The following is a 27590-nucleotide window of genomic DNA, read 5'->3' as shown; positions in this document are numbered from 1 at the left end:
GTACATTAATTTGGTATACGATGACATGCATCAACCAAGTCAGCGAGCCTGACCACCCGATCCCGTTAGTCGCCTCTAACGACAAGCATAGTCGCCTTTTACGGCAAGCATGGATTGCTGAAGACCTATTCTATCCCGGATCTTCACGGGTCTATGGTTAGATAGATAGTACCTGATGCTGAAGCAGCAAAGATATGTTTTTCTGCTGGAAATTGTAAAGAAATGTCATATAACCAGTTATTTTGTTATTAAATATTTCAGATAAACATGACTTCTTTTGGATTGTGAAACATAATCTGAATAAGAAATGACGTCAGGAAAGGAGTTCGCTCTTCTTGTGGTATTCCTACTCTCGTCTATCCATGGTAAGTGATTTGTGACAAGCGTCCATGGCTATTTACGCATTTCTGAAATAGCGACATTTTGATATCTGTGACTGTATCGTTCTCTCTTAAAACAAATAGCAACTAAATTGACAAAACATACACACTAAAAGCATCGGTATATTTTTATTATTGTAGTTCTGGTTCTTTTTACCATCAAATCTTCACACATTCTTTACTATGCTGTATAACTTGAGTACAGTGTCTTACACAGACACCCTGTGGGACAGTGACAAACCCTGATGAGGACGTTTTGTTTAAAAGTCCTTTTCCTATTCGTAAAGGCGGTCGGGTAGCCGTGTGGTTAAAGCGTTCGCTCGTCACGCCGAAGACCCGGGTTCGATTCCCAAGGGTACAATGTGTGAAGCCCATTTCTGATGTATCCCACCGTGATATTGCTGGAATATTGCTAAAAGTGGCGTAAAACCATATTCACTATTCCTATTTGTCATTCGGCCAAACAATCCAAGTTTTACTTCCGACCTTAAGTTGTGAAAGATTCCCCCCGCCAGTTCGAACACTCGCCCTGAACACCACAGTACCAGAGATGCGGAAATTCAACTTTTATAATAATATAAAACTTGTGAGATGAGGATATGCTGAAGTCTGTGTATTCAATGATTATTTTATTCAGTACGTCTCTGAATATTTAGGGTACAATGTGTGAAGCCCATTTCTGATGTATCCCACCGTGATATTGCTGGAATATTGCTAAAAGTGGCGTAAAACCATATTCACTATTCCTATTTGTCATTCGGCCAAACAATCCAAGTTTTACTTCCGACCTTAAGTTGTGAAAGATTCCCCCCGCCAGTTCGAACACTCGCCCTGAACACCACAGTACCAGAGATGCGGAAATTCAACTTTTATAATAATATAAAACTTGTGAGATGAGGATATGCTGAAGTCTGTGTATTCAATGATTATTTTATTCAGTACGTCTCTGAATATTTATGATTACTTTTGGATAAAAACGTTAAAACGTAATCAACATTCTAAGAGGGGACACGGGGTTAAGAAGGATGTTTTCACTCAACCGACTTCAAGGAAGTTGTAAACAGATGTGAACAGACGTTAACAGATGAAAACATATGTAATCAGATATAAACAAATGTAAATAGATGTGAACAAACGTATTCCGATGTAAAGATATATATGCAGGTGAACACGGATGTAACCAAATATATTCAGATGTAAAAGATGTAAACAGATTTATTCAGATGTAAACAAATGTATTGAGATGTAAACAAATGTATTGAGATGTAAACAATTGTATTGAGATGTAAACAAATGTTTTGAGATGTATTGAGATGTAAACAAATGTATTCAAATGTATTCAGATGTAAACAAATATATTCAAATGTATTTAGATGTGAACAAATGTATTCAGATGTAAACAAATGTATTCAGATGAAGACATATATTCAGATAAATAAAATGTATTCAGATGTAAACAAATGTATTCAGATGTAAACAGATGTTTTCAGATGTAAACAAATGTATTCAGATGTAAACAGATGTATTCAAATGTAAACAGATGTTTTCAGATGTAAACAAATGTATTCAGATGCAAAAGATGTAAACAAATGTATTCAGATGTAAACAGATGTTTTCAGATGTAAACAAATGTATTCAGATGTAAACAAATGTATTCAGATGTAAACAGATGTTTTCAGATGTAAACAAATGTATTCAGATGTAAACAGATGTATTCAAATGTAAACAGATGTTTTCAGATGTAAACAAATGTATTCAGATGCAAAAGATGTAAACAAATGTATGCAGATGTAAACAGATATAAACATGTCAATGCGTTACGGCTGCAGTGTTCACTTACCACACAACTGCAAGCACTGTCAAAACCTGTATTATCCCCGCTGAAACAGCCATTACTATGGAGTGGGAACTGGTACAGTGAACGACCTGGTGTTGGCGGCCTACAAGTACTCCGTGCACACGGGGTGGCATGGAGCAGTCAAACACAACACATTCTTAACTCGAACTCTCCCAACTTTATATCGCTTACAGCGAAGTATCATCACGGTTCTGGCCATCCGTGACCAACTGGTGCAATTCCGGGACAATCCGAATAGCGACTCGTGCCCCTCTCATGGCCATTTTTGCGACCAGGTTCCGTCTTAGCGCAAACGGGCATACCTAAAACAATTGTCAACTCGTTGCGTAATGGTTAACATATATTTCCCCTTGTATTATATATATTTTAGATGCAATTTAAAGCACATTGGGACGTGCGGAATTATACAGTATGGTTGAACACATTCAACTGTGTCTTGGGTATATTTGTTAGATGCAAGACATATGTGAAATCAAAAATCATTTCTGAGGAATTCTTTGACGAAAGAACTTGAAATCATACGCGCATTCTGATTGGTTTGTCGTATTTTCGCACATAACATTCATCGATAGGGGGACGGGTCACCTTGCGGGTTACGGAAAGGGGCGAGTGTTAACGAATGGCTTCTGGCGCAATAACTAGTTTTTCGAACTCGATTATCCAGTGTAGCTCCATCCTTTGTTGATAAATACCCAGGACCTGACCCCTTTGCTTCTGTCTGGCTGTCTAATCAAATTGCTCTCACGAGCGAGAGGAATAAGTTTGAGAAGAAAAACGATGGGAAAACGACAGAAAACCAAGGACTGTCCGGCTCAGAATCCGTCAGTCTGGACGCTGTGTCCATGTTAAACTGCGGCATGGTATCTCAGTGTCCAGCTTGGAATCCGTCAGTCTGGACGGGGTGTCCATGTTAAACTGCGGCATGGTATCTCCGTGTCCGGCTTGGAATCAGTCAGTCTGGACGGGTTATCCATGTTAAACTGCGGCATGGTATCTCCGTGTCCGGCTTGGAATCCGTCAGTCTGGACGGGGTGTCCATGTTAAACTGCGGCATGGTATATCCGTGTGCTTGCACTATCATACCAGTGACTTGGTTATTTATATATTATTCATCGGTACTTATGACTTATATGACCAAAAATTAAGTTCGTAATATCCGTCGGTTCGTTATAAACGTATTTTACTGTAGATACAAATCCGAAAGCAACAATTCGCCTTATTCGAGTTATTTATTCGTCCATATCAACTCGTCACCATAATTTCCAACATTGTCATGAAGTAGAGAGAAAAAATACGTAATTGTTAGGTTTCAATGCCTGTTGATACAAGGGGGTCTGCGCAATAAACGTAACAGTGAAGGACGTCGCACACAGGGATAGTCTCAAAACTTCTATTCTGAAATATGTTTTTATTGTCACTGTTACTGTCAACTGAAATAATAATTTGACTGACAGTTGCATGATCTAGCAATACCAAGAACATCGCTAACATTGATTTGAGAATGTTTTACAGTTTCCCATTGTATATTCCGTTCAATAACTAATACAGAAAGACACACTTCCAGTTTAAACTTTTCATTTGACAGGATTTTATAACAGAAAAGACAGCAATAGGGTGGCCTAACACGTACGAATGTCACGTGCAGGGCTATTCAGTTTACAGTGCAGACCCCCTTGTAACATGAACACCAACAATTACATGAGGCTTTGTTAAACAACATTTTTTCTCTCTTCATGACAATGTCTGAAATTATGGTGATGAGTTGGTATATACAAATAAATAACTTTTATGCCATTTTGACGAATTGTTGCTCTCGGGTATATATTTATTTTGCATTTCATCTGTACGGGTTTGTAGCAAACGGACATCAGCCGGTGTAAGCCAATTACTTTATCCCTTGTTAGTACAGTACTGTGTAAGCAAGGATTATATCCTACCTAAATATTATCCGGGGTTCAGTTTTACTCTAGAATATAGTATCCTACCTCAGTGTGGGAAATCTGGGATAGGTTATGTCCAAAAATTAAGGGTAATTCATCCCAGTGAAACATACTTAAGTGGAAATAGGAAAATGTATCCTCGGATAATTTACACGAACTTGAATCAGTGTATTATCCTATGACAGACTTCCTTTGTGCATGCATTGAATGCTGTCAAAAATTAAATGTTGTGTTTCCTTGAATTGATTGTTCAAATATAAAAATTCACAAGGGAGAATCACCCTGACACTAGAGAATTTCATCCCCGGGGATAAAAAACATGTAGACACTCGTGAGTCGGGAAATCTCTTGTTTACATTTTATAGATTCCATGAATAGAAATATATAGGTGAGGTGAGATTGGGTTTAACGTCGCGTCCAAGATTACTGCACTTATATAGCGATGTGCGTGTTTGTGTGGCTGCTTGTACTAGTCCGGACTGATGCCGATTTATAGTGCTAGCTCACTGAGATACCATGCCGCAGTTTAACATGAATACCCCACTCAGAGACAGTATACTGACTCCGAGCCGACCACGGAGGCTGTCTATATATATATACTCACCGCCAAAAGAAACGCAAATACCATACATCTTGGTTGATACATAAGGACTTACTCTTATTCAATTAAGTATTAGATTGTTTCAATGCATGGGTGTGAACCTGTGCTGATGAAGGCATCACATGTGACGTCATAGATCCATGACTCGAGGTGCACCATTTGTCTCGTGCAGGTTTAGCGTGTAAGTTTGGAAATCACGTGCAGCATATCGTGATAAGAATAAGGACACTCTGTGGTAACACTTGACAGATTGTTAGTTTTGTCATTAAGTAGGTATTGGAAACATATCTTCTCAACGTACATACTTCTCTATGTGTTTCTATAGTTCGCGTTTCTTTTGGCGGTGAGTATATAGTTTTGCCTAAATGAAGGTACCCAGTGCCACACAAGACAATCTTTGTGTCGTCAAAGACGGAAGGCACAAGACATGGCGATCCAGTCTTGAATTCAACTTTAGTTGATTAGAATAAGTATTGTTTTATGACAGTCAGAATGATATACATGTGGTATTGAACCGAGCTGGGTAAATATTGCACGTGCTGCAGAAGTGAAGGGCGAGTGCGTGGACAACAACAGCCAGTGTGACTACTGGGCGAGCGTGGACGAGTGCCTCATCACCCCCGCCTACACGATGTGCCAGTGCAAGAAGGCCTGCAACGAACCGAGCACCTGTGACCGTGAGTAGACGAAGTCAGAACGCAGTCGTAGAAGTGTACAAACGCGGGGAGGGGAGACTGGTGCGTGTGCGTGCGTGCTTGCGTGTGTGCGTTCGTGCGTACGTGTACGCCTGTGTGTATGCGCATGTGCGCGCGTGTGTCTGCGTTCGTTCGTTCGTGCGTGCATGTGCGTGTGTGCGCGCGTGTTTAAAAAAGCAAATGTACTACAGTAAGTTATAGACCATGTAGCCGTTGACACCTGCACATACGTAGTGACATTGTAGATGTAGTCGTTGACATCTGTACATACGTAGTGACATTGTAGATGTAGTCGTTGACATTTGTATATAGGGCACATTGTAGATGTAGTCGTTGACACCTGCACATACGTAGTGACATTGTAGATGTAGTCGTTGACATCTGTACATACGTAGTCACATTGTAGATGTAGTTGTTGACATCTGGACATACGTAGTGACATTGTAGATGTTGTCGTTGACATCTTCACATACGTAGTGACATTGTAGATGTAGTCGTTGACACCTTATATACGTAGTCACATTGTAGATGTAGTCGTTGACATCTGTATATACGCAGTCACATTGTAGATGTAGTCGTTGACATCTTCACATACGTAGGGCATATTTCCTGAGCATAAACATGCATAGAAATATTCAGCCCCGGATGGTAGCACGCATAAACGAACGCATCCTCATATACAGAGGTGTAGAAGCGAGGTCATCTTCCCGAGGCAAGGGAGTTAACTGACTATCAAAGTCCAATTTCGACCCTTGCCGAACTAGGTTGGAATTCCGGTGTTATATTTTGGCTGGACTAACGAGTCTATGTATAATCCAATCAAAATCTGGTTACGAAAGCGACATCAGCTTCGTAATCTGCCGTGCAGATTTCGGTCGATTGGGGAATTTGGAAGGCATGTGTACCATGAACTTAGCGTCAGCGGATATTTTCTAAATCTTTTCCCGCTTTCATCAAGGAACTCACGTGATTTGATGCGCTTCGCGAAATATGACCCGTTTTAATCAGTTTACATCTCGATTATCGATCAGATCGTCTCGACATTTTGTTTGAAACAAATACAAGTAATATGAGGGGTGGAATCTGATTGGTCAAAGAGGAGGGACATAGAAGGGACATAACTCGTAATAGCCACTAGTGGCACTACGATCGAACCCAGAAAGTCCAGCGTCGTTCGGCAAGGGTGGAAACTTGACAATTACAGTCAGTCAACTCCCTTGCCCCGGTAAGATGATGCGAGGTAGAAGTAATCTTAAAATACGTCGATACTTAATGTAAAAAACACATCTGTGACGTCATCCTATTGTGTAAGCGCTCCCTCATTTTTCAGGAATGGAGAGTTGATTGTGTTTTCTGCTGTTGTTGCAGGTGCCCCCTCGCGCGCTGATCTTCACACTGCATGTTTTATGGCTCTTTTATAGAATGTTTGAGTGTAAGAGTGAATGAGTGAGTGAGATGGGCTTTTAACAGTATTCCAGTCATATCGCGGCGTGTCAGTTTAATGTTGGAGGAAAGCCCCAAGTGATGCAGGTCTCAGACGTTTACAACTTCGGTGAAACCCACGACCACAGGTATGGTGCTGACAAACCTAGAAACATAATCGGGGCGAATCGGGATTCGAACCCACAATCATAGGTTTCTGGCGTGCCCAAGGGACGCAACTCTGCGCAGCGAATCGCGGCGCGATAGACGACTGGGCCACCCGTGCCCCCCAAAGTGTAAGAGCAGATATGTGTTTTAAGTAGGGAATATCCTCGTAGCTCTCCATTCCTGAAAAATAATGGGCCTCATCTCCATTATTTTTTAAGGAATGGAGAGTTACGAGGACATTACCCTCAATTTAAGGACGAGGGACAAATACGTTTAGACGCACTGGTTTCAAACATAACATCACAATGTGTTTGATTTTTGAGAAGAAAATAGTTGTGAAAAAAAATCATTATTCTGATTTCATAGCCACAAGTTCGAACGACACGAGGTGTGAGTGTCGAAGTTTGGCCCTACAGGGCCAATGCAGCATCCCGGCGATCAGGGCAGACTGCAGCACAACCTGCGACCACAGAGACCGTAAGTTGTCAATCTACTGCTCCGTACAAACTGTCTGCACTCTCCTTTATAACACAGTGTTTCAACCGATCTGTCAGGGCGCACTGCAGAGACCGTAAGTTGCCAATCTACTGCTCCGTACAAACTGTCTGTATATCATTCAATACTCCGTGTAATACGTCTGGGCCAGTCACGCTGTATGATCGAAAATAACGCGGTTGATACGGAGGTATAAGCGGAAGTAAGGATCGTGAGGTTATTGCGACATGATGTCCTATAGAAATACCCTCTTGGGGTATATTGTCTTTCGTAGTCTATCTCCAAGACCCTAGATAATGGATTTAGAACTTGATCTAGAATGATTTGGCAAGTCTAGATTTTCCCCATCATTGTTCTGGGCTCCATTTGGATTACAGTAAACTACGGTAATAACGAACTCAAAGGGACCTCTAAATTTAGTTCGTAATAACCGTAGTTCGTTATAAGCATATATACAGCATATATACAACAAATGGCCGGGACAAAAAAATAAGTTCGTTATGTCGGTCTGTTCGTTATAAGCGTGTTCGTTATAAACGTAGTTTACTGTATATGTTTTTAAAAAAAATTTATATATATATTTTTGAATATGATAACTATATTTCTGGGAATATATATTAGTCCTCGGCATATACGTTACTTCGAGACAATGAGAAGGCGTCAGTACCAACGTTTAACCGATTTATTTTTATCCAATTTCTAGGATTGGAATGCTCAGATGCACCTAGCTTTGATCATGCGCACACGGTCCCTATAAAGAGTAAATACTTCTTCCTCGACACCGTCAACTACGAATGCGACGAAGGCTACTACAACGTCGGCTCTAACCCTGCGTTGGTGTGCAACGAGACTGCGCGGTGGAAGTACGCTCGCAGGGTCACCTTCCCCGATTGTATACGTACGTATGTGACAACCTTGATCGTGTTCAGAATAGCCTCCACGTTCTTTAGGCACAGCACAGAGATCACGAACACTGGCAGGACAATTGTGGAAATGTGTTTAGCCTTGAAGTAGGTTTCAGACAACCTTAACAAACCAATATGTAATGGTAATTCCATTTTTCGAAAAGTTATCTTTCTTTAACTAAGTCAAAATTGTTATGGATGAGCAACTTCTTTATCACAATTGGGCGACGTTTCGGTGTGGATTCTAACACCGTTATCAAGCAAACGATGTACAAACTAGGTATGAGCATGATAGATAGATGTATGTTATGTGTATATATCATGCTCAAACCTAGTTTGTACATCATGTGTTTGAATACGGTGTTAGAATCTACACCGAAACGCCGCCCAATTGTAATAAAGAAGTTGCTCATCCATAACATTTTGACTAAGTTACCATTCCAACTTCTAAATGCCACTCAAAGAAGTTATCTTTCTTTACTAAAACATATGACCTGAAGAGCGAACTAGAACTCAATGAAGCTGATGTATAATGGAACCTGTATAAACCAGACCGCCGACTTAACCATAAGTCCCTGTCTCAAGTCTAAACCGGACTTAAATCCCTGTCTCAAGTCTAAACCGGACTTAAATCCCTGTCTCAAGTCTAAACCGGACTTAAATCCCTGTCTCAAGTCTAAACCGGACTTAAATCCCCGTCTCAAGTCTAAACCGGATTCAAATCCCCGCCTCAAGTCTAAACCGGATTTAAGACCCTGCCTCAAGTCTAAACCGGATTTAAGTCCCTGTCTCAAGTCTAAACCGGACTTAAAATCCCTGCCCCAAGTCTAAACCGGATTTAACGCCCCGCCTTAAGTCTAAAACGGATTTAAGTTCCTCTCTCAAGTCTAAATTGAACTTTAATCCGTCTCTCAAGTGACCGTTTCGTGGTCTAATGGAGAGAAGGTCCGGGGTTTGATCCCCGGCCGCGTCATATCAAAATACGTTTAAAGATGGTACTTGTTGTTACCCTGTCTGACGCTCGGCATTAAGGGGCTAAAACAAGGACTGGTCGGGTCGGAGTCAGTATTCTGTGTCTGACGCCTGAGTGGGATATTCATGTTAAATTGCATGGTATCTTCGTGAGCTATCACTATAAAAATCGGCATCAGTCCGGACTAGTACAAGCAGGCACACACACACAAACACACACACACACACACACACACGCACACACACAGGTGCCCCAAAGGACTAAGTTGACTCAGCTGTTTCGCCCCTTCTGTCAGGATCCGTTTATCGTTGATTTGAATCTAACAATTTGACCTAACAACGATTAGGATCGTTGGTCTGCACCATATCCGGGTCATTTATTGCAGAAGTAGTGAAAGTTTCAGCGTTGAGTTGAGACGCTTGAAAATACTTTTTATATCGGCGTCAAAAAAGTCACGTATTGTAAACTATTTACAGTGATAGAATGTACATCTCCTCCAACTCTTGCGCATGCATCATGGGAAGGATCTTCCTTTGACTACAACAACTCAGTAGTGTACACCTGCGAACTTGGGTACGAGGCTGCAGCCGGAAATGACGTCAGAACATGTGACTCCAACAAGATGTGGTCGGGCGACGACCTCGTGTGTGAAAGTAAGGATTGATTTGACTTTCAGTTTCTTTAAGGGTGCAGTGGGTAGCCCAGTGGTTAATATATTATTTCGCACGGGGGAAAGTCGGCTTATCGACACATATTCTCTTTGTTTCGCTGGTGCAATAACGTCATTTAGCGAGTTTTGCGGCGTAAGATACCTACAGAACCAGTTAAACACGAGGTGTGTGTTTATTGTGTGTGTTTATCAGGCCATGCCACGCCCACTCCATCCAACAAAACGGAGGGGTGGCCCAGTCGTCTAAGGCGCCACGATTCGCTGTGCAGAGTTGCGTCCCTTGGACACGCCAGAAACCTATGATTGTGGTTTCGAATCCCGGTTCGCCCCGATTATGTTTCTAGGTTTGTCAGCACCATACCCGTGCTCGTGGGTTTCACCGAAGTGGTAAACGTCTGAGACCTGCATCACTTGGGGCTTTCCTCGAACTTTAAGCTGTCACGCCGTGATATAACTGGAATACTGTAAAAAGCGGCGTTAAACCCAACTCACTCACTCCAACAAAATGGGCACTGTGTAGAAGATACCCAAACCTTACTTTAATTTAATCAGAATTTAAGACTTGTTGCAACCCTCTGTATCCAAATATTGGGATAACGTATGCGATGTCTTATACCTATCAACAAGTTGCGCAACCAGACTTTGATATTCACAGTTTGCGTTTGCGAATTGCACCTGCAGTGCTTGTTCTACTAACGTTTCGTGTCTTCTCTGACCACCTCCGCAGTCTAGTGGTAGAGCGCCCGCCCGGAGAAGGTCCGGGGTTCGATCCCGGCCGCGTCATATCAAATGACGTTAAAAGATGGTACTTATTGTTACCCTGTCTGGCGCTCGGCATAAAGAGGCTAAAACAAGGACTGGTCGGCTCGGAGTCAGTATACTGTGTCTTAGTGGGGTATTCATGTTAAACTGCAGCATGGTATCTCAGTGAGCTAGCACTATAAATCGGCAAGTACAACGCGTACGACTGTTACAAGCAGTCACACACACACGTGCATGCACGTCGCTTTATAAGTGCAATAATCTTGGACGCGACGTTAAACCCCCAGTTCACCTGACCTTCACCTCGTGTCTTCTCTCTCCCCAGGAGTGACCTGCGGCGACCCGCCCCCCTACCAACACACCGTCGTGACCTTCAACCTCGTGGAGGCGACGTACACGTGTGACACGGGGTACAAGGACAGGACGCCATCAGCTGTCAAACTGTGCTCCGTCTACGGCAATTGGACGGGGCCGGATCTCGAGTGTACACGTGAGATTTCTTACATTCAGAAATACAATGAAATTGAGGACTTGATAACACATATATTTTATTTTTTTGGTCATATGATAAAATATATCAGATTGGTCTTAAAGATATAAAATAACGAACGTGTTATTCCAGGAAGCACAGGTATCAAATGATGCTTTGCACCTCAAAAGATATTTTCATATTTTCAATGAAAAAACAATTTCTGTTGTATATTACACTGGCAACGCAGGGGGCACGGTTGGCCTAGTTGTCTGAGGCGCCGCAATTCGCTGTGCAGAGTTGCGTCCCTTGGGCACGTCAGCAACCTATGATCGTGGGTTCGAATCCCGGTTCGCCCCGGAGGTTTCACCAAAGTGGAACCATCTGAGACCTGCATCACTTAGGGCTTTCCTCCAACATTAGGCTGGCACGCCGTGATATAACTGGAATACTGTTAAAAGCGGCCTTAAACCCAACACACTCACTCACCCTGAAAACGTTATCCAGGGAAGTTGAGGTGAATACGAAAAGAGAAAAACGAAATGTAATGACGTTTTTCGTAAGTGACATTGCGAATTCAGGAATCCATTTGATTGCCTTTTTTGGATAAATTAATGTTTTCATTTGACGTTTCAACGACAATAGTTATTTCAATTCTACCATGACACTGGAGAAATCTTGATTCTGACTGGTCAAAATCAGGTATCTAATTCCATTCGATACCTCAGAATCAACATGCCTTTTAACACAAAACCTTGCACTTGGTTTCATATTACAATAGTGAGTGAGTGAGTTAAGATTAACGCCGCTTTAAACAGTATTCCAGTTATATCACGGCACGTCAGCTTAATGTGTGAGGAAAGTCCGAAGTGATGCAGGTCTCAGACGATTACCACTTCGGTGAAACCCACGAGCACGGGTATGGTGCTGACAAACCTAGAAACATAAACGGGGCCAACCGGGATTCGAAACAACAACCATAGGTTTCTGGCGTGTCCAAGGGACGCAACTCTGCACAGCGAATCGCGGCACCTTAGGCGACTGGACCACCCGTGCCCCCCTATTTAAATAAGAGGCATGGAATCTGTTGTAAGACTACCTCAACTCTCAAAACACAGTAGAGTTTCTCCCAATTCTGCCTACTATTTTAGTAATATCCTGTGGTGACCCCCCGACCTTGAACAACACGGGAGTGGTGAATGTCAACACCACCTATCGGTCAGAGGCGATGTACACATGTTCAAAGGGACATAACCCTGTTGGGGGAGAGGCGTTAAAGGTTTGCGCGGAGAACGCGTCGTGGACGGGATCGGACCTTGTTTGTGAAGGTGAGTGTCCTTGACCTACTGAATGGGAAGCAGAGTGTGAACATTGTGAGTGAGTGAGTATGGTTTTACGCCGCTTTTAGAAATATTCCAGCAATATCACGGCGGTGGACATGTCGGGAATCGAACCCGGGTCTTCGGCGTGACGAGCGAACGCTTTAACCACTAGGCTACGAAACCGCCCCTGAACATTGTGAACGTTTTAGACGATGTAACTGTATGGTAAGGGAAGAATCCTAACTTCCTAACTTAACATTTCACTGTACTTATCACTTTTTTCTGAATAAATGGTAGGTGATGACAGATGATTAAGCTAAATTTAAACCATATTCATGTCCTGTGAAAATGATTCTGATGTAAACAATTGTGACTATTAACAATAATACCAGTGGCGATATGGCTGAGGCACTGTGACAACTGCAAACACTATCCGTCGCTATATGACCGAGAGATAACACAAAATGGCCGAGATTTACTGATACCACGTGTAAAACCAGAGACCAATCATATTCCTTGCAGCTGTAAGCTGCGGGCCTCCTATTGACGTGGAGAACACTGAGTGGTCGGCCCAGCTCCACATCTACCAATCAGAAGCCGCATACAACTGTGTGGTTGGGTATGAACAGACGGGTGGACATGGCGTCAAGGTTTGCATGGAGACGGGGGCGTGGGACGGGAACGATCTGCAATGTGAAGGTAAGCGCCAAGTAGACAACACGGACATTTCGCAACACATATAATCTGAAAGTGGGTACTATAGTACGACCATTAGAAACGAAAGGTCTAGGTCAACATTTAATATTTAGGTCACCACATTCTGAACCAGTGATACACCTGATATTGCTGGAATTTTGCTGAAGCAATATGAGTGAGTATGGTTTTACGAAGCTTCAGCAAAATTCCAGCAATATTACGGCAATAGACCCTAGAAATGGGCCTCACACATTGAACCCGTTTTACAAACCGAACACGGATCTTCGGCGTGACAAGCGAACTCTTTGACCACTGGGTTACCCCACCGCCCCGTATCTAAGAGTGAGTGAGTGAGTGAGTGAGTTTGGTTTTACGCCGCTTTTAGCAATATTCCAGCAAGATCACGGCGGGGGACACCAGAAATGGGCTTCACACATTGTACCCATGTCGGGAATCGAACCCGGGTCTTCGGCGTGACGAGCGAACGCTTTAACCACTAGGCTACCCGACCGCCCCGTATCTAAGAAGAAATAATCGGCTTTATTTCCCACAGGTTTAGAAATAACCGAAGTCTTAAAAATCGTAGGTGCACTAGTGCAAATGTCTCTTCTCTCACCACTCTCCTACCCAGAGTTCCATGCTGCCGGCAGCCAGCCAGCATAGTACCGCTGAGTCACCACTGCGCCGGAGTGTGTTCTCGCAAACCAGTGTATTGGTTTCGTCGTCAAGGCGGCATTGATGACGTCATTCGAATCTTACGCAAGGTCGGAATGACGTCACACTAGAAACGACGTCAAAGCTGAAGATTGTTGACATCATTCGACAAATTGTGGTTTTCTAGGACAGCGGTGGTGATCACTGCGGTTTTCTAAAGGGGAGCTGAAAAGGATTAAGAAAAAATGGATAATAAAGAAAGCGAAAGAATACACGCTGGTCAAGTAACAAAAATGGCGCTTTGCGAAACGAACCTTTTTCGCTTGACGAATTAAATGAGAAATGTCTTGTATGACAATAGTTCCGTCAGTGTTTTGTTCACTGCAGTTAAATATCAACTGTTATGTTCACTGCAATAAAAATATCACATTTCTCAACTCAGTTCACACTGAAGTATATAATATTCTTCATTACAAGGGATGACCGCCTCCGTGGTCTAGTGGTAGAGCGTCCGCCCGGAGAGCGGAAGGTCCGATTTCGATCCCCAGCCGCGTCATACCAAAAGACGTTAACAGATGGTACTTGTTGTTACCCTGTCTGGTGCTCGGCATCAGGGGCTGAAACAAGGACTGGTCTGCTCGGAGTATACTGTGTCTGAGTGGGGTATTCATGTTAAACTGCGGCATGGTATCTCAGTGTGCTATCGCTATAAATCGGCATCAGTGCGGACCAGTACAAGCAGCCACACACACACACACACACACACACACACGTGCATGCACGTCACTATATAAGTGCAATAATCTTGGACGCGACGTAAACCCCATTTCACCTCACCTCACCTATTACAAGGGATAACGACGTCATATGTCGTATAATGTAACGTCATGATAAGCTGTATAATTTGATGTGTCGTATTCACTAAAGAATAAAGTATAATTAAAGCCACTGATGTAACCTAATCTTGAACCTCATAAAACAAAAGTGTCACCTGGGTACAGCAGGACCAGAGGACAAGACCCGTGAAGATCCGGGGTGGAATAGGTCTTCAGCAACCCATGCTTGCCGTACAAGGCGATTATGCTTGTCGTAAGAGGCGAATAACGGGATCGGGTGGTCAGGCCCGCTGACTTGGCTGATGCATGTCATCGATCCTAATTGCCTGACCACCCGATCCCGTTAGTCGCCTTTTACGGCAAGTATGGGTTGCTGAAGACCTGTTCTACCCCGGAATCTTCACGGGTCTTGGAGACACCCTTTCCATCCAAGGATTTTTTAGGGCTTTCTTTTGTGTGTCAGTCAGTTTTTCAACGTTTTTTTTCTCGCAGACTCCATCATAATCAATGGGACTGGCCAACCCCACATGGTTTGTAACTCGCATTCTGATTGGTACGTTAGAGCTAGTAGCGTAGCCAATCAAATTGGCAAATTGATATCAAGGGCGGGTAATTTGAGATTGCGAGAACCAGGGCTTAGTGTAGATTATGTGAAATGTGAACCCTTGGGATATAGAGGATGGCAACGGAAGGGTTCGCACTAAGTCTGGAAAAGGACTCATGTCATTAGCATACTAAATATAGACACGCGTCACCATAACATCGCACAACGGCCGTATGTACAATCGGGTGATAGAAGAGCGAAGGAAAACAAAACCTGTGACGTCATGACTATGTCTGACCAGTTCCCAACAATATTCACCGCCTCCGTGGCGTAGTGGGTGGAGCTCTGCACGGAGAGCGGAAGGTTCGTGGTTTGTCCTCCGCCCGCGTCATTCCAAAATACGTTAAAATATGGTACTTTTTGTTGCCCTGCCTAACGCTCGACATTAAGGGGCTAAAACAAGGACTGGTCTGATCGGAGTCAGTATTTTGTGTCTGAGTGTGGTGTTCATGTTAAACTGCGTCATTGAATCTCGGTGGGCTAGCACTATAAAATTAGTATACGTCCGGACTGTTGCACACGCGCACGTGCATGCACGTCGCTCTATAAGTGCAATAATCTTGAACGCGAAGTTAAACCCCATTTCACCTTACCTCAAACCGTAGTTAGTCTCTCACCAAAGTGGGGGCACGGGTGGCCCAGTCGTCTAAGGCGCCGCGATTCGCTGTGCAGAGATGCATCCCTTGGGCACGCCAAAAACCTATGATTGTGGGTTCGAATCCCGGTTCGCCCCGATTATGTTTCTCGGTTTGTCAGCACCATACCCGTGCTCGTGGGTTTCACCGAAGTGGTAAACGTCTGAAACCTGCATCACTTCGGGCTTTCCCCCCACATTAAGCTGACACGCCGTGATATCACTGGAATACTGCTAAAAGCGGCGTTAAACCCAGCTCACTCACTCACTCACTCACTCACTCTCACCAAAGCGTTAACAGAACATATAACCTGTGTCTTCAGTCAGACGTTGTGGTACTCCGCCATTGGTAGCCAACGCTGTCGTCACGAACACCAACGACACCTATCTCTCTGAGGCCACCTACACGTGCAAAACAGGTTATAACCGCACCGGAGGTGACGTCACCAAGTCATGTGACCAGACAAGCCGCTGGCAAGGGTCTGATATCGTGTGTACAGGTAATGATTTGGATGTTACCGGCGTTAATACATTCTCCTTATGTTACTCATGAACTGAACTGAGTTAAACATATTTCCTCGATTAAACACCTCCCTCGAATAAGCACCTTCCTCGAATAAACTCAGGGTATTGATTAACGGACGGAATTTTCTTCAATTTATTATTTTCGCGATTAAACGTCGGGGGTAAAGAGTGTCTGAAAGGAAAATACTCACGGGAGTTTAATTGAGAAAATACGGTTGTTAAGATTAAAATAGTCAGACATTGTTGGCATATACCGTAAATGTTCAAACAATCGTTTCACTGAAGATTAATTAACGTGGCATTACCTGTTAATATATTCAGAATCTCACTTCAAAGTTTGTGACCTCACAGACATACACGTGGGCTATATCTGTGTTATATGGGCACAAGTGTTAAATATAATGCTCACGTCCAACTACAATGTAATAGTGTTTGTTTGTTTGTTTGTTGTTTAACACTGCACTCAGCAATATTCCAGCTATATGACGGAGGTATGTAAATAATCGCGTCCAAACAATCCTGTGATTGATATCATGAGCATCGATCCACGCAATTGGGATAGGATGACATGTATCAACCAAGTCAGCGAGCCTGACCACCCCATCCCGTTAGTCGCCTTTTACGACAAGCATAGTCGCCTTTTACGGATCATGGGTTGCTGAAGACCTATTCTAACCCGGATCTTCACGGGTCCCAATTCTTAGCGTGTAGGGGACTTTTGTTTAAGGCCGATTGGAACATTATTTCAGTTGTGTCATGGCTTGTCAATTGATGTGGGAGCGAATTCAGAAGTGTTGCATATCTTGGACGTTTACCACTTTTTTGAAACCGTTATCTGTGTTTCCAACCCAAGATGATAGGTTTCTGGCCCGCCAAAGGGACGCAACTCTGCATTGCGAATTAAGGCCCTTTAGACAACAGGGCTGACTTGCACAAAGCGAACTTAGCGCTAAGATGATTGTAACTCCTATACTTTAACATAGGCTTGCGATAATCTTTACACTAAGATGGCATTGTGCAGGTCAGCCCAGGACCACACGTGGTTCTTACTCAGTTTATAGATTCAGGACAAATCGTGTTTTTAGTTGCAAAATACTTTGTAAGATAACAAGCCAACCGTTCTCCTGCAGCCGTGGATTGCAGCATCCCACCCAGTGTGCCCAACACCGACAGGGTGTACGTCAACACCACCTACCGGTCAATTGCAGAGTATAGCTGTCTCAAGGGATATAACTCTTCCATGACCAATTGGACCATCACCTGCAACGAGACAACAGAATGGGTGGGCGCCCTACCGACGTGTTATAGTAGGTATCATTATCAACCTAACTGGTTCAATCTAAAATCATCTTCGATTGTTTGCGGACTTTATTCTTTATTTCTTTGCTTCGTTTTGAGTCCGTTTCGATTGACAATACCTGTTCTACCTGTCTGTCTTGTTGCGTGCCGTAGCCATGACAACTAGGGACGCATGGCGATCCCCCCACCACATAGACCCCTACAGGAACTACAGGTATAGCCTCCTGGCGTCAGTGTGTACGTCTACATAGACCCCTACAGGAACTACAGGTATGGCGTCCTAGCGTCAGCGTGTACGTCTATATAGACCCCTACGGGAACTACAGGTATAGCGTCCTAGCGTCAGTGTGTACGTCTACATAGACCCCTACAGGAACTACAGGTATAGCGTCCTAGCGTCAGTGTGTACGTCTACATAGACCCCTACAGGAACTACAGGTATAGCGTCCTAGCGTTAGCGTGTACGTCTACATAGACCCCTATAGGAACTACAGGTATAGCGTCCTAGCGTCAGTATGTTCGTCTTCATAGACCCCTACAGGAACTACAGGTAAGGCGTCCTAGCGTCAGCGTGTACGTCTACATAGACCCCTACAGGAACTACAGGTATAGCGTCCTAGCCTCAGCGTGTACGTCTACATAGACCCCTACAGGAACTACGGGTATAGCGTCCTAGCGTCAGTGTGTACGTCTACATAGACCCCTACAGGAACTACGGGTATAGCGTCCTAGCGTCAGTGTGTACGTCTACATAGACCCCTACAGGAACTACAGGTATAGTGTCCTAGCGTCAGTATGTACGTCTACATAGACCCCTACAGGAACTACAGGTAAAGCGTCCTAGCGTCAGTGTGTACGTCTACATAGACCCCTACAGGAACTACAGGTATGGCGTCCTAGCGTCAGTGTGTACGTCTACATAGACCCCTACAGGAACTACAGGTATGGCGTCCTAGCGTCAGTGTGTACGTCTACATAGACCCCTACAGGAACTACAGGTATAGCGTCCTAGCGTCAGCGTGTACGTCTACATAGACCCCTACAGGAACTACAGGTATAGCGTCCTAGCGTCAGTGTGTACGTTTACTTAGACCCCTACAGGAATTACAGGTATAGCGTCAGTGTGTACGTCTACATAGACCCCTACAGGAACTACAGGTAAGGCGTCCTACCGTCAGTGTGTACGTCTACATAGACCCCTACAGGAACTACGGGTATAGCGTCCTAGCGTCAGTGTGTCACGTGTTCATGCATGTATTTCAGTTATTGACTGCAACAGCCCACCGGAAGTAGCGATGGCTGACGTCACAGTGCGGGGAACCACCTACCAATCAGAAGCGACCTATACGTGTAACCAGGGATATAACTTGGTGGGCGGAAGCAGCAAGAAGACATGCGCAGACACTGGTCACTGGGAGAGTGCCGACTTCAGCTGTGAAAGTATGTGTGATTATACGTCACAGATTTACATTTGCTCTACATTCGATATATTTATTTTGGCGCAAATGTAAAAGAAAATTATAACATTTGTCCAAAATCAGCACAAACTCTGTTTGTGGCTATTTCAGGCCTTCCAAGGTAAAATACCAATTTGTGTTGAAAACCATTGAGATGTATACTATTTGTCTATTTAACACACAAAATAGCTGGTTTGAGTACGAGTGGACAATGTCTTCAGGAAACGACGAGAATCAATCAAGCTGTTGCTGACTCGACATTTTCTGAACACATTGTCCTTGCGCGCAACCCAGAGAATATGGTTAGTATGCAAAATCTTCTCATATTTCTGATAGTTGATATTTAAGTGTTGCAGATAATAATAACTGTTTAATCTGAGTATCAAATAGCATTTTGTTTGCGTCCCGTGAACTGCACTGCTGAATCCCGAATACAGCCACCTGTGAGGTTATCACACCTCATCCAGAGTACACCATCTTCACAACTTCTCCCTGGGTGCGGTTGTACAAAGCGGTCTTAGCGCTAAGGTGTTCGCAACTCCCATACCTTGACACGGACTTGACCCGTGAAGATCCGGGGAAGAATTGGTCTTCAGCAACCCATGCTTGCCATAAAAGGCGACTGTGCTTGTTCCTGATATCAATCACTGGATTGTCTGGTCCAGACTCGATTATTTACAGACCGCCGTCATATAGCTGGAATATTGCTGAGTGCAGCGTTAAACAGCAAACAATACAATTAACATGGGCTTACGACAGTCGTAGCGCTAAGGTTGTTTTGTACAACGGCACCCTGGTCCAAAGAAAACGTGATCCTGTAGTGTCTGTTGTAAAATCGTGGAACTCTAATGTGAATTATTAAAAAACCCACAAAAAAACAACAACAACCCTAAACAACTAAAAACGTTGACACACCCTGAATAAACACCCGTCTTCGAGTGAGTGCAGATTCATCCAACCAATACCTTTACAGTTGTGGACTGCGGACCTGCGCCGGATGTAAACAAGGCGAAGTACGTCAGTACCGGAAGCGCGTATGAGGCCAGTGCCAATTACTCTTGCATTGTGGGATACAAGGAAGCTGGTGGCCGCGTCAGGAAAGTGTGCACGGAGTTCGGCAGATGGAGCGGTGAGGATCTCAACTGTACAAGTGAGTTATGGACTTTTCCAGGGACCTCGTTCATCCAGACCGTTGATTTTTGCATCCAGATAAATGGGGAGCAGACATGAGTTATTATTCAATCCCGATGGGATGTCTCTAATATTCTTCGATTTAGGATCCTGGCCATTCACACAAACATTGGGAGTTACATTGGAAGAACAAAGATTAAAGTGATGACAAAGATCACTAAAACTGAAGTCCATTATCACAGCAAGCAGTAAAAACTGACATTCAAAACTAAGAATCTACATCTTACCATACAGTTTAATTTCCTTCAAAATTGCATCAATTACATGGTTAGAGGGGCGGTCGGGTTTCCTAGTGGTTAAAGCGTTCGCTCGTCACGCCGAGGACCCGGGTTTGAATCCCGACATGGGTACAATGTGTGAAGCCTATTTCTGGTGTACCCCGCCGGGATACTGCTGGAATATTGCTAAAAGCGGCGTAAATCCAAACTCACTCACTCACTCACATGGTTAGAAACGGTATTAAAACATCAGAAATAATTTGAACAGTATAAAAACGATGCTGAATTATCACAAAATGCTCACATTCCAACGAAATGTGCTTGACAGTCAGAGGACTATGACAAGAAATACATTGATGGGGTCGAGGGATCATTCTCTTTGTACATATTACACGTTTCTACCAGCCATCCTCGTGACAGCGGGGCATTATATTGTCTGGTAGAGGTTTGGATTTGGTTGTCTTGTACTGGACAACTGGTTGATATACACATTTTACGTGCATTAACTGTTAAAATATGTATGTGTATTCTCTCAATTTTACACTTCGTTGTGTCTAACTTCTTTGTATAATTATTCTATAAACATGACTGAATATTGACTACAGACGGGTTATTGTCATCAACTGCAAGAAGGGTACAGGCGGGTGGGTTTAAAATCTTAATACTATAACACACACACACACACGCACGCACGCACGCACGCACACCCACACACACCCACGCACACACCCACGCACCCACGCACGCACGCACGCACGCACGCACACACACAGAGTAACAGTGCAACATTTACGGATGAAATGACAAATCTATTAATACATTCTAGAGTTCTATTTGGGTTTTATCAATTGGATAAACATTTGTTCTTTTTCCAGTCTCAGCTGCTTGTTACTTGTATACAATTTATAAAACGGAAAAATAGTAAATATCCCGTTTCCGCAATCATCAATGTGTTTGCTGACACCTAAGCATCGAACATCAGGATCTCTTATCTGCTGTTTGTGTACAGTGACTCTATCTTTTAATTCCATGCCGGTTTCACCGATGTAGTTTTCGCCGCATCCCGAACATCTCATAACATACACCACATCTTTGCTGCGGCAGTTCATGTCGGCTTTCACAATGAAACCCTTGCCATTTGCAAAAAGGAGAGTAGTACCTTCACTTATGATGTTACACGTGCCGCATCTTGGTGTGTTACATCTACTTACACATGGTACACTCTCTGTACAAGAATTTTTGGATAGACAAAGAATTTGCTTGGGATCTTCTGGTTGCCTGATACTTTTTATAATTTTAAATTCATTCAGTCCTTGTTTCATTTTAGCACTTTGCTGTAGAATTGGGAGGTTGTCCCTTATGACTGGCATGATATCGCAATTATTAGGATTGAAGGAGGACACAAACGGTATAATGTGATCGCCCACAGATTTTTCATTAGGTTTCAGGAGAGTATGTCTTGGAATTATTAACGACTTTTCTATTGCGTCATTTATAAGTATGACGTCATTATATGTCATTGTCAGTTACACTGAAGAGCTGTCATGAGACAGCGAAAGTACTGTTTGAAACTGATATATAGAAGATGATGGACTAGCGACGACTTTATTATTTTATTATTTATTACATGTACACCGAGTGAACATTTACCTCATAAATATATATATATATCGTTCTATCATTAAATGTTATTTACTCAAAACTTGTAAAAATGGAGATAGGGCATCCTGGTTCTGAGGCGACGATATATAACTTAACTTGCCGATGTGGTGAACCCGCCGTGTCCTGGATGAGATCTAATGTGTTATATCGTCTGACATTGTCGGACAGGTCAGTGCCGCGCCCACAAAGGTAGCTGGTCAAACAAGCTAAACGTGTTACGTGCACCAGAGATCAAATACATTCGGGTCATATTTCCTGACAGGTGTGTTACATTGAGAACGCTGCACCGGTTCTGCTTATAAACCAAATCAGTGAATGTTTCCTTGTATTGCTCTCCTTTTAGTAAAAAAATATACGTGACTTTCCTTTGTAATCTCTAGTGCCACACACATGTTGTTTTACGCCGCTTTTAGCAATATTTCAGCAACATCACGGCTGGGGACACCAGAGTGAACGAGTGAGTGAGTATGGTTTTACGCCGCTTTTAGCAATATTTCAGCAACCTCACGGCTGGGGGCACCAGAGTGAGCGAGTGAGTGAGTATGGTTTTACGCCGCTTTTAGCAATATTCCAGCAATATCAAGGCGGGGGACACCAGAGTGAGTGAGTGAGTGAGTGAGTGAGTGAGTGAGTGAGTGAGTGAGTGTGGTTTTACGCCGCTTTTAGCAATATTTCAGCAACATCACGGCTGGGGACACCAAAGTGAACGAGTGAGTGAGTATGGTTTTACGCCGCTTTTAGCAATATTTCAGCAACCTCACGGCTGGGGGCACCAGAGTGAGCGAGTGAGTGAGTATGGTTTTACGCCGCTTTTAGCAATATTCCAGCAATATCAAGGCGGGGGACACCAGAGTGAGTGAGTGAGTGAGTGAGTGAGTGAGTGAGTGAGTGAGTGAGTGAGTGAGTGAGTGAGTGTGGTTTTACGCCGCTTTTAGCAATATTTCAGCAACATCACGGCTGGGGACACCAAAGTGAACGAGTGAGTGAGTATGGTTTTACGCCGCTTTTAGCAATATTTCAGCAACATTACGGCTGGGGACACCAGAGTGAACGAGTGAGTGAGTATTGTTTTACGCCGCTTTTAGCAATATTTCAGCAACATCACGGCTGGGGACACCAGAGTGAGTGAGTGAGTGAGTGAGTGAGTCAGTGTGGTTTTACGCCGCTTTTAGCAATATTTCAGCAACATCACGGCTGGGGACACCAGAGTGAACGAGTGAGTGAGTATGGTTTTACGCCGCTTTTAGCAATATTTCAGCAACATTACGGCTGGGGACACCAGAGTGAACGAGTGAGTGAGTATTGTTTTACGCCGCTTTTAGCAATATTCCAGCAATATCAAGGCGGGGGACACCAGAGTGAGTGAGTGAGTGAGTGAGTGAGTCAGTGTGGTTTTACGCTGCTTTTAGCAATATTTCAGCAACATCACGGCTGGGGACACCGGAGTGAGTGAGTGAGTATGGTTTTACGCCGCTTTTAGCAATATTCCAGCAATATCACGGCAGGGGACACCAGAAATGGGCTTCACACATTGTACCAATGTCGGTAATCGAACCCGGGTCTTCGGCGTGACGAGCGAACGCTTTCACCACCAGGCTACCCGACCGCCCCTGGGGACACCAGAAATGGGCTTCACACATTGTACCCATGTTGGGAATCGAACCTGGGTCTTCGGGGTGACGAGCTTTACCCATAAGACTACCCCACCGCCGTTATGTGAGAACATTTAGAATGAGTTCCTTGCCGCGACCAGCTCCAACATTGCTGATGCGGCGTTAAGCAATATTCACTCACTACCTCATTAGAATTATGTCCGAAAGTAGTATGTTTCTATTATATTTTACAACATGCTTGTAGTTTTATATCAGATGGTGGTGGGGTAGCTTAGTGGTTAAAGTGATCGGTCGTCATGCCGAAGTCCCGGGTTCGATTCCCCCATTGGGTACAATGTTTGAAGCCTATTTTTGAGGTCCCCCGCTGTCCTCTGTCATGATATTGCTTAACGCGGCGTAAAACCATACTCACTTACATATCATATGGGGCGTTAAACCCAACTCATTCACTCATATATTAGTGAGTGAGTGAGTTGGATTTAATGCCGCTTTTAACAGTATTCCAGTTATATCGCGGCGTGTCAGCTTAATGTGGGAGGAAAGCCCGAAGTGATGCAGGTCTCAGACCTTTACCACTTCAGTGAAACCCACGAGCACGGGTATGGTGCTGACAAACCTAGAAACATAATTGGGGCGAACCGGAATTCGAACCCACAATCATAGGTTTCTTGCATACCAAAGGGACGCAACTCTGCACAACGACTGGGCCACCCGTGCCCTCTCACTCATATATTAGAGCATCGATAAATTCAACTCACATGTATAGGAGTCTATAGATGGAAATACAGGCTTGTGTTCAGACATATATGGCTTACTGCCAGTCATATTTCAAATTTTGGATACAGAAAACTACGGTTATAACGAACTCAAACGGACTACTAATTTTAGTTGGTTATAACCGTAATACGTTATAAGCATATATACAGCATAACTACAGCATATAGTCGGGACTAAAAAGTTAGTTCGTTATATCCGTTAGTTCGTTATAAGCGTGTTCATTATAACCGTAGTTTACTGTATTTGGCTACTTTGCTCTGCTCAGAACTACCAACTTTATCAGGTAATTCGCTCAGATATACAGTAAACTACGGTTATAACGAACACGCTTATAACGAACTGACGGATATAGCGAACTTTCTTTTTGGTCCCGACTACTTGCTGTAGTCATGCTGTATATGTACTTATAACGAACTACGGTTATAACGAACTAAAATAAGTAGTCCCTTTGAGTTCGATATAACCGTAGTTTACTGTACGTGTTATTTGATAAGCAGAAATGTTCTCTGTATTATGTTTGTATTATGTAGAGTCTTTATTTAGCATTAAGAAGGCGGTTGAATATATCTGGAGAACAACAGTGTCTTAAGTGTAAAAGCGCTCGGTTGCATATTAAAATTAGAGGTATAAATTCTTCAGTGAGACTTCGTCAAATTTAAAAACACCGTAGGTTTATAAGTTATAAGACAATTTTGATACCCTTGTCATTCACCGAATAAAGAATTTGATGACAATTTTAAACTTCCAGTCGTGACTTGTGCCAAAGCACCGGAAATAGGCCACGCCCACCTGACCGGTAACTATACGCCTACATACCAATCAACCGCCACGTATTCCTGTGACCTTGGTTACGACGAAGATGGCGGGAACACCACGCTTGTCTGCACTGAGGAGGGCGTGTGGTATGGGATGAGGTTAAAATGTAAAGGTGGGTTTTACCCAGGACATTCCCGTGAAGATCCGGGGTAGAATAGGTCTTCAACAACTCATGATGGCCATGAAAAGCGACTATGCTTGTCGTAAGAGATCGGTTGGTCAAGCTCGCTGACTTGGTTAATGCATGTCATCGATCCCAATTGCGTGGATCGATGCTCATGATAATAATCACTGGATTGTCTGGTCCAGACTCGATTATTTACAGACCGCCGTGATATAGCTGGAATATTGCTGAGTGCGGCGTTAAACAACAAACAATCAAACTTGAACACTCTGACACTCTAAAGGGTGAGTCAGTAAGTGAGAAAGGGTGAGTCAGTGAGTGATAAAGGGTGAGTTAGTGAGTGATAAAGGGTGAGTCAGTGAGTGAGAAAGGGTGAGTCAGTGAGTGAGAAAGGGTGAGTCAGTGAGTGAGAAAGGGTGAGTCAGTGAGTGAGAAAGGGTGAGTCAGTGAGTGAGAAAGGGTGAGTCAGTAAGTGAGAAAGGGTGATTCAGTGAGTGAGAAAGGGTGAGTCAGTGAGTGAGAAAGGATGAGTGTGTGAGTAAGAAAAGGTGAGTGTGTGAGTGAGAAAGGGTGAGTGTGTGAGTGTGAAAGGGTGAGTCAGTGAATGAGAAAGGATGAGTGTGTGAGTGAGAAAAGGTGAGTGTGTGAGTGAGAAAGGGTGAGTCAGTGAATGAGAAAGGATGAGTGTGTGAGTGAGAAAAGGTGAGTGTGTGAGTGAGAAAGGGTGAGTGTGTGAGTGAGAAAGGGTGAGTCAGTGACTGATAAAGGGTGAGTCAGAGAGTGAGAAAGGGTGAGACAGTAAGTGAAAAAAAGGTGAGTCAGTGAGTGAGAAAGGGTGAGTGTGTGAGTGAGAAAGGGTGAGTCAGTTAGTGAGTATTCGTTAGTGCCGCATCGTAACTTTTTACCTATTGACCAGTGAGTACAACAGCGTAGTTTAAGTGTGTGTTTCCGGTTGACCTAATGAAGAGTAGCCTCCCTTACCTAGGGATCCGCTAATCCTGGGTTCTAATGGCTGCTTATTCTCTTGGTTAGACAGCGCCATACTGTGCTCGTAAGTTTCATAGAAGTAGGAAGCGACTGAGATATGCGACATGTTGACCTGTGACGATCCTGGGTTGGAATTTGCTTTCAGCAAACCATCTTTGTCCTAAGAGGCGACTAACGGGATCTGGTGGTCAGACTCGCTGACTTTGTTGATGCATGTCATCGTATCCATATGTATTTGCGTAGATCGACGCTCATATGTCTGTCTATCACTGGATTGTCTGGTCCAGACTCGATTATTTCAAACCGCCGTCACATAGCACGAATAATGGTGAGTGCGGCGTTAAACAAAAAACAAAACAAACAAACAAACAAACAAACAAACAAACCTATACACTGTTCAAACGACGTCCATCCAGCAGACTCACACGCATACAAGCAGTGTAAACAAATGTTTTGGCTGCTGTTGGTCACGTTTAATAAGTGGACCGTTTATAAAGAATATACATTTTGTATAATCAATAAACAAACGTGTTTCATACGTCATTGAAATGAATGTTTTTGTTTCATTTAGAGAGGCCATCGGCTGCTGAAGCCATCGGGGTCATCAAGAAATTTGAACCTGTAGCTGTCGAGGCTTCCGGTTCCGTTGGATTCGGCGTGGTGGCGTACAGCATCATGGGAGTCCTGCTGCTCGTGATGCTGCTGCTGGACCTGGCTACTTTCTACAAGCATCTCATGTACATGAAGGAGAACGTGAAGGACTTCTGGGAGAGCAGGAGACCCGCCCGGTCAATCTCACTCCCCGAGAAGCACAGAACATACAGCTCGGAGGCTTGA

General features: G+C 43.6%; 1 protein-coding gene across 1 annotated transcript; it reads left to right on the top strand.

The window, feature by feature from the left end:
* Positions 1-286: 286 nt before the first annotated feature.
* On the top strand, positions 287-27590 carry LOC139457921 (sushi, von Willebrand factor type A, EGF and pentraxin domain-containing protein 1-like). Its single transcript, XM_071239261.1, has 14 exons — positions 287-365; positions 5325-5456; positions 7431-7541; positions 8263-8457; positions 9914-10090; positions 11195-11359; positions 12490-12666; positions 13183-13359; positions 16408-16584; positions 17740-17916; positions 19172-19348; positions 20339-20515; positions 25575-25754; positions 27325-27590. The coding sequence occupies exons 1-14, from the start codon at positions 308-310 to the stop codon at positions 27588-27590; spliced, it is 2346 nt and encodes a 781-aa protein (XP_071095362.1). The 5' UTR covers positions 287-307.

This window comes from Haliotis cracherodii, unplaced genomic scaffold (genome assembly GCF_022045235.1).
Source record: "Haliotis cracherodii isolate W230 unplaced genomic scaffold, xgHalCrac1.p SCAF_12, whole genome shotgun sequence".
Classification (NCBI taxonomy): domain Eukaryota; kingdom Metazoa; phylum Mollusca; class Gastropoda; order Lepetellida; family Haliotidae; genus Haliotis; species Haliotis cracherodii.
Note: the sequence above shows the minus strand (reverse complement) of the source record. Positions and strands in the feature narration are given on the sequence as shown.

What these genes read in the sequence shown, in the direction of transcription:
- LOC139457921 (XM_071239261.1), top strand. Translation starts at nt 308, where the DNA reads ATGACGTCAGGAAAGGAGTTCGCTCTTCTTGTGGTATTCCTACTCTCG. An exon ending in CGAACCGAGCACCTGTGACC is followed by an intron (nt 5,457 to 7,430) that starts GTGAGTAGACGA and finishes CTGATTTCATAG; the next exon opens with CCACAAGTTCGAACGACACG. An exon ending in ATCGGACCTTGTTTGTGAAG is followed by an intron (nt 12,667 to 13,182) that starts GTGAGTGTCCTT and finishes TATTCCTTGCAG; the next exon opens with CTGTAAGCTGCGGGCCTCCT.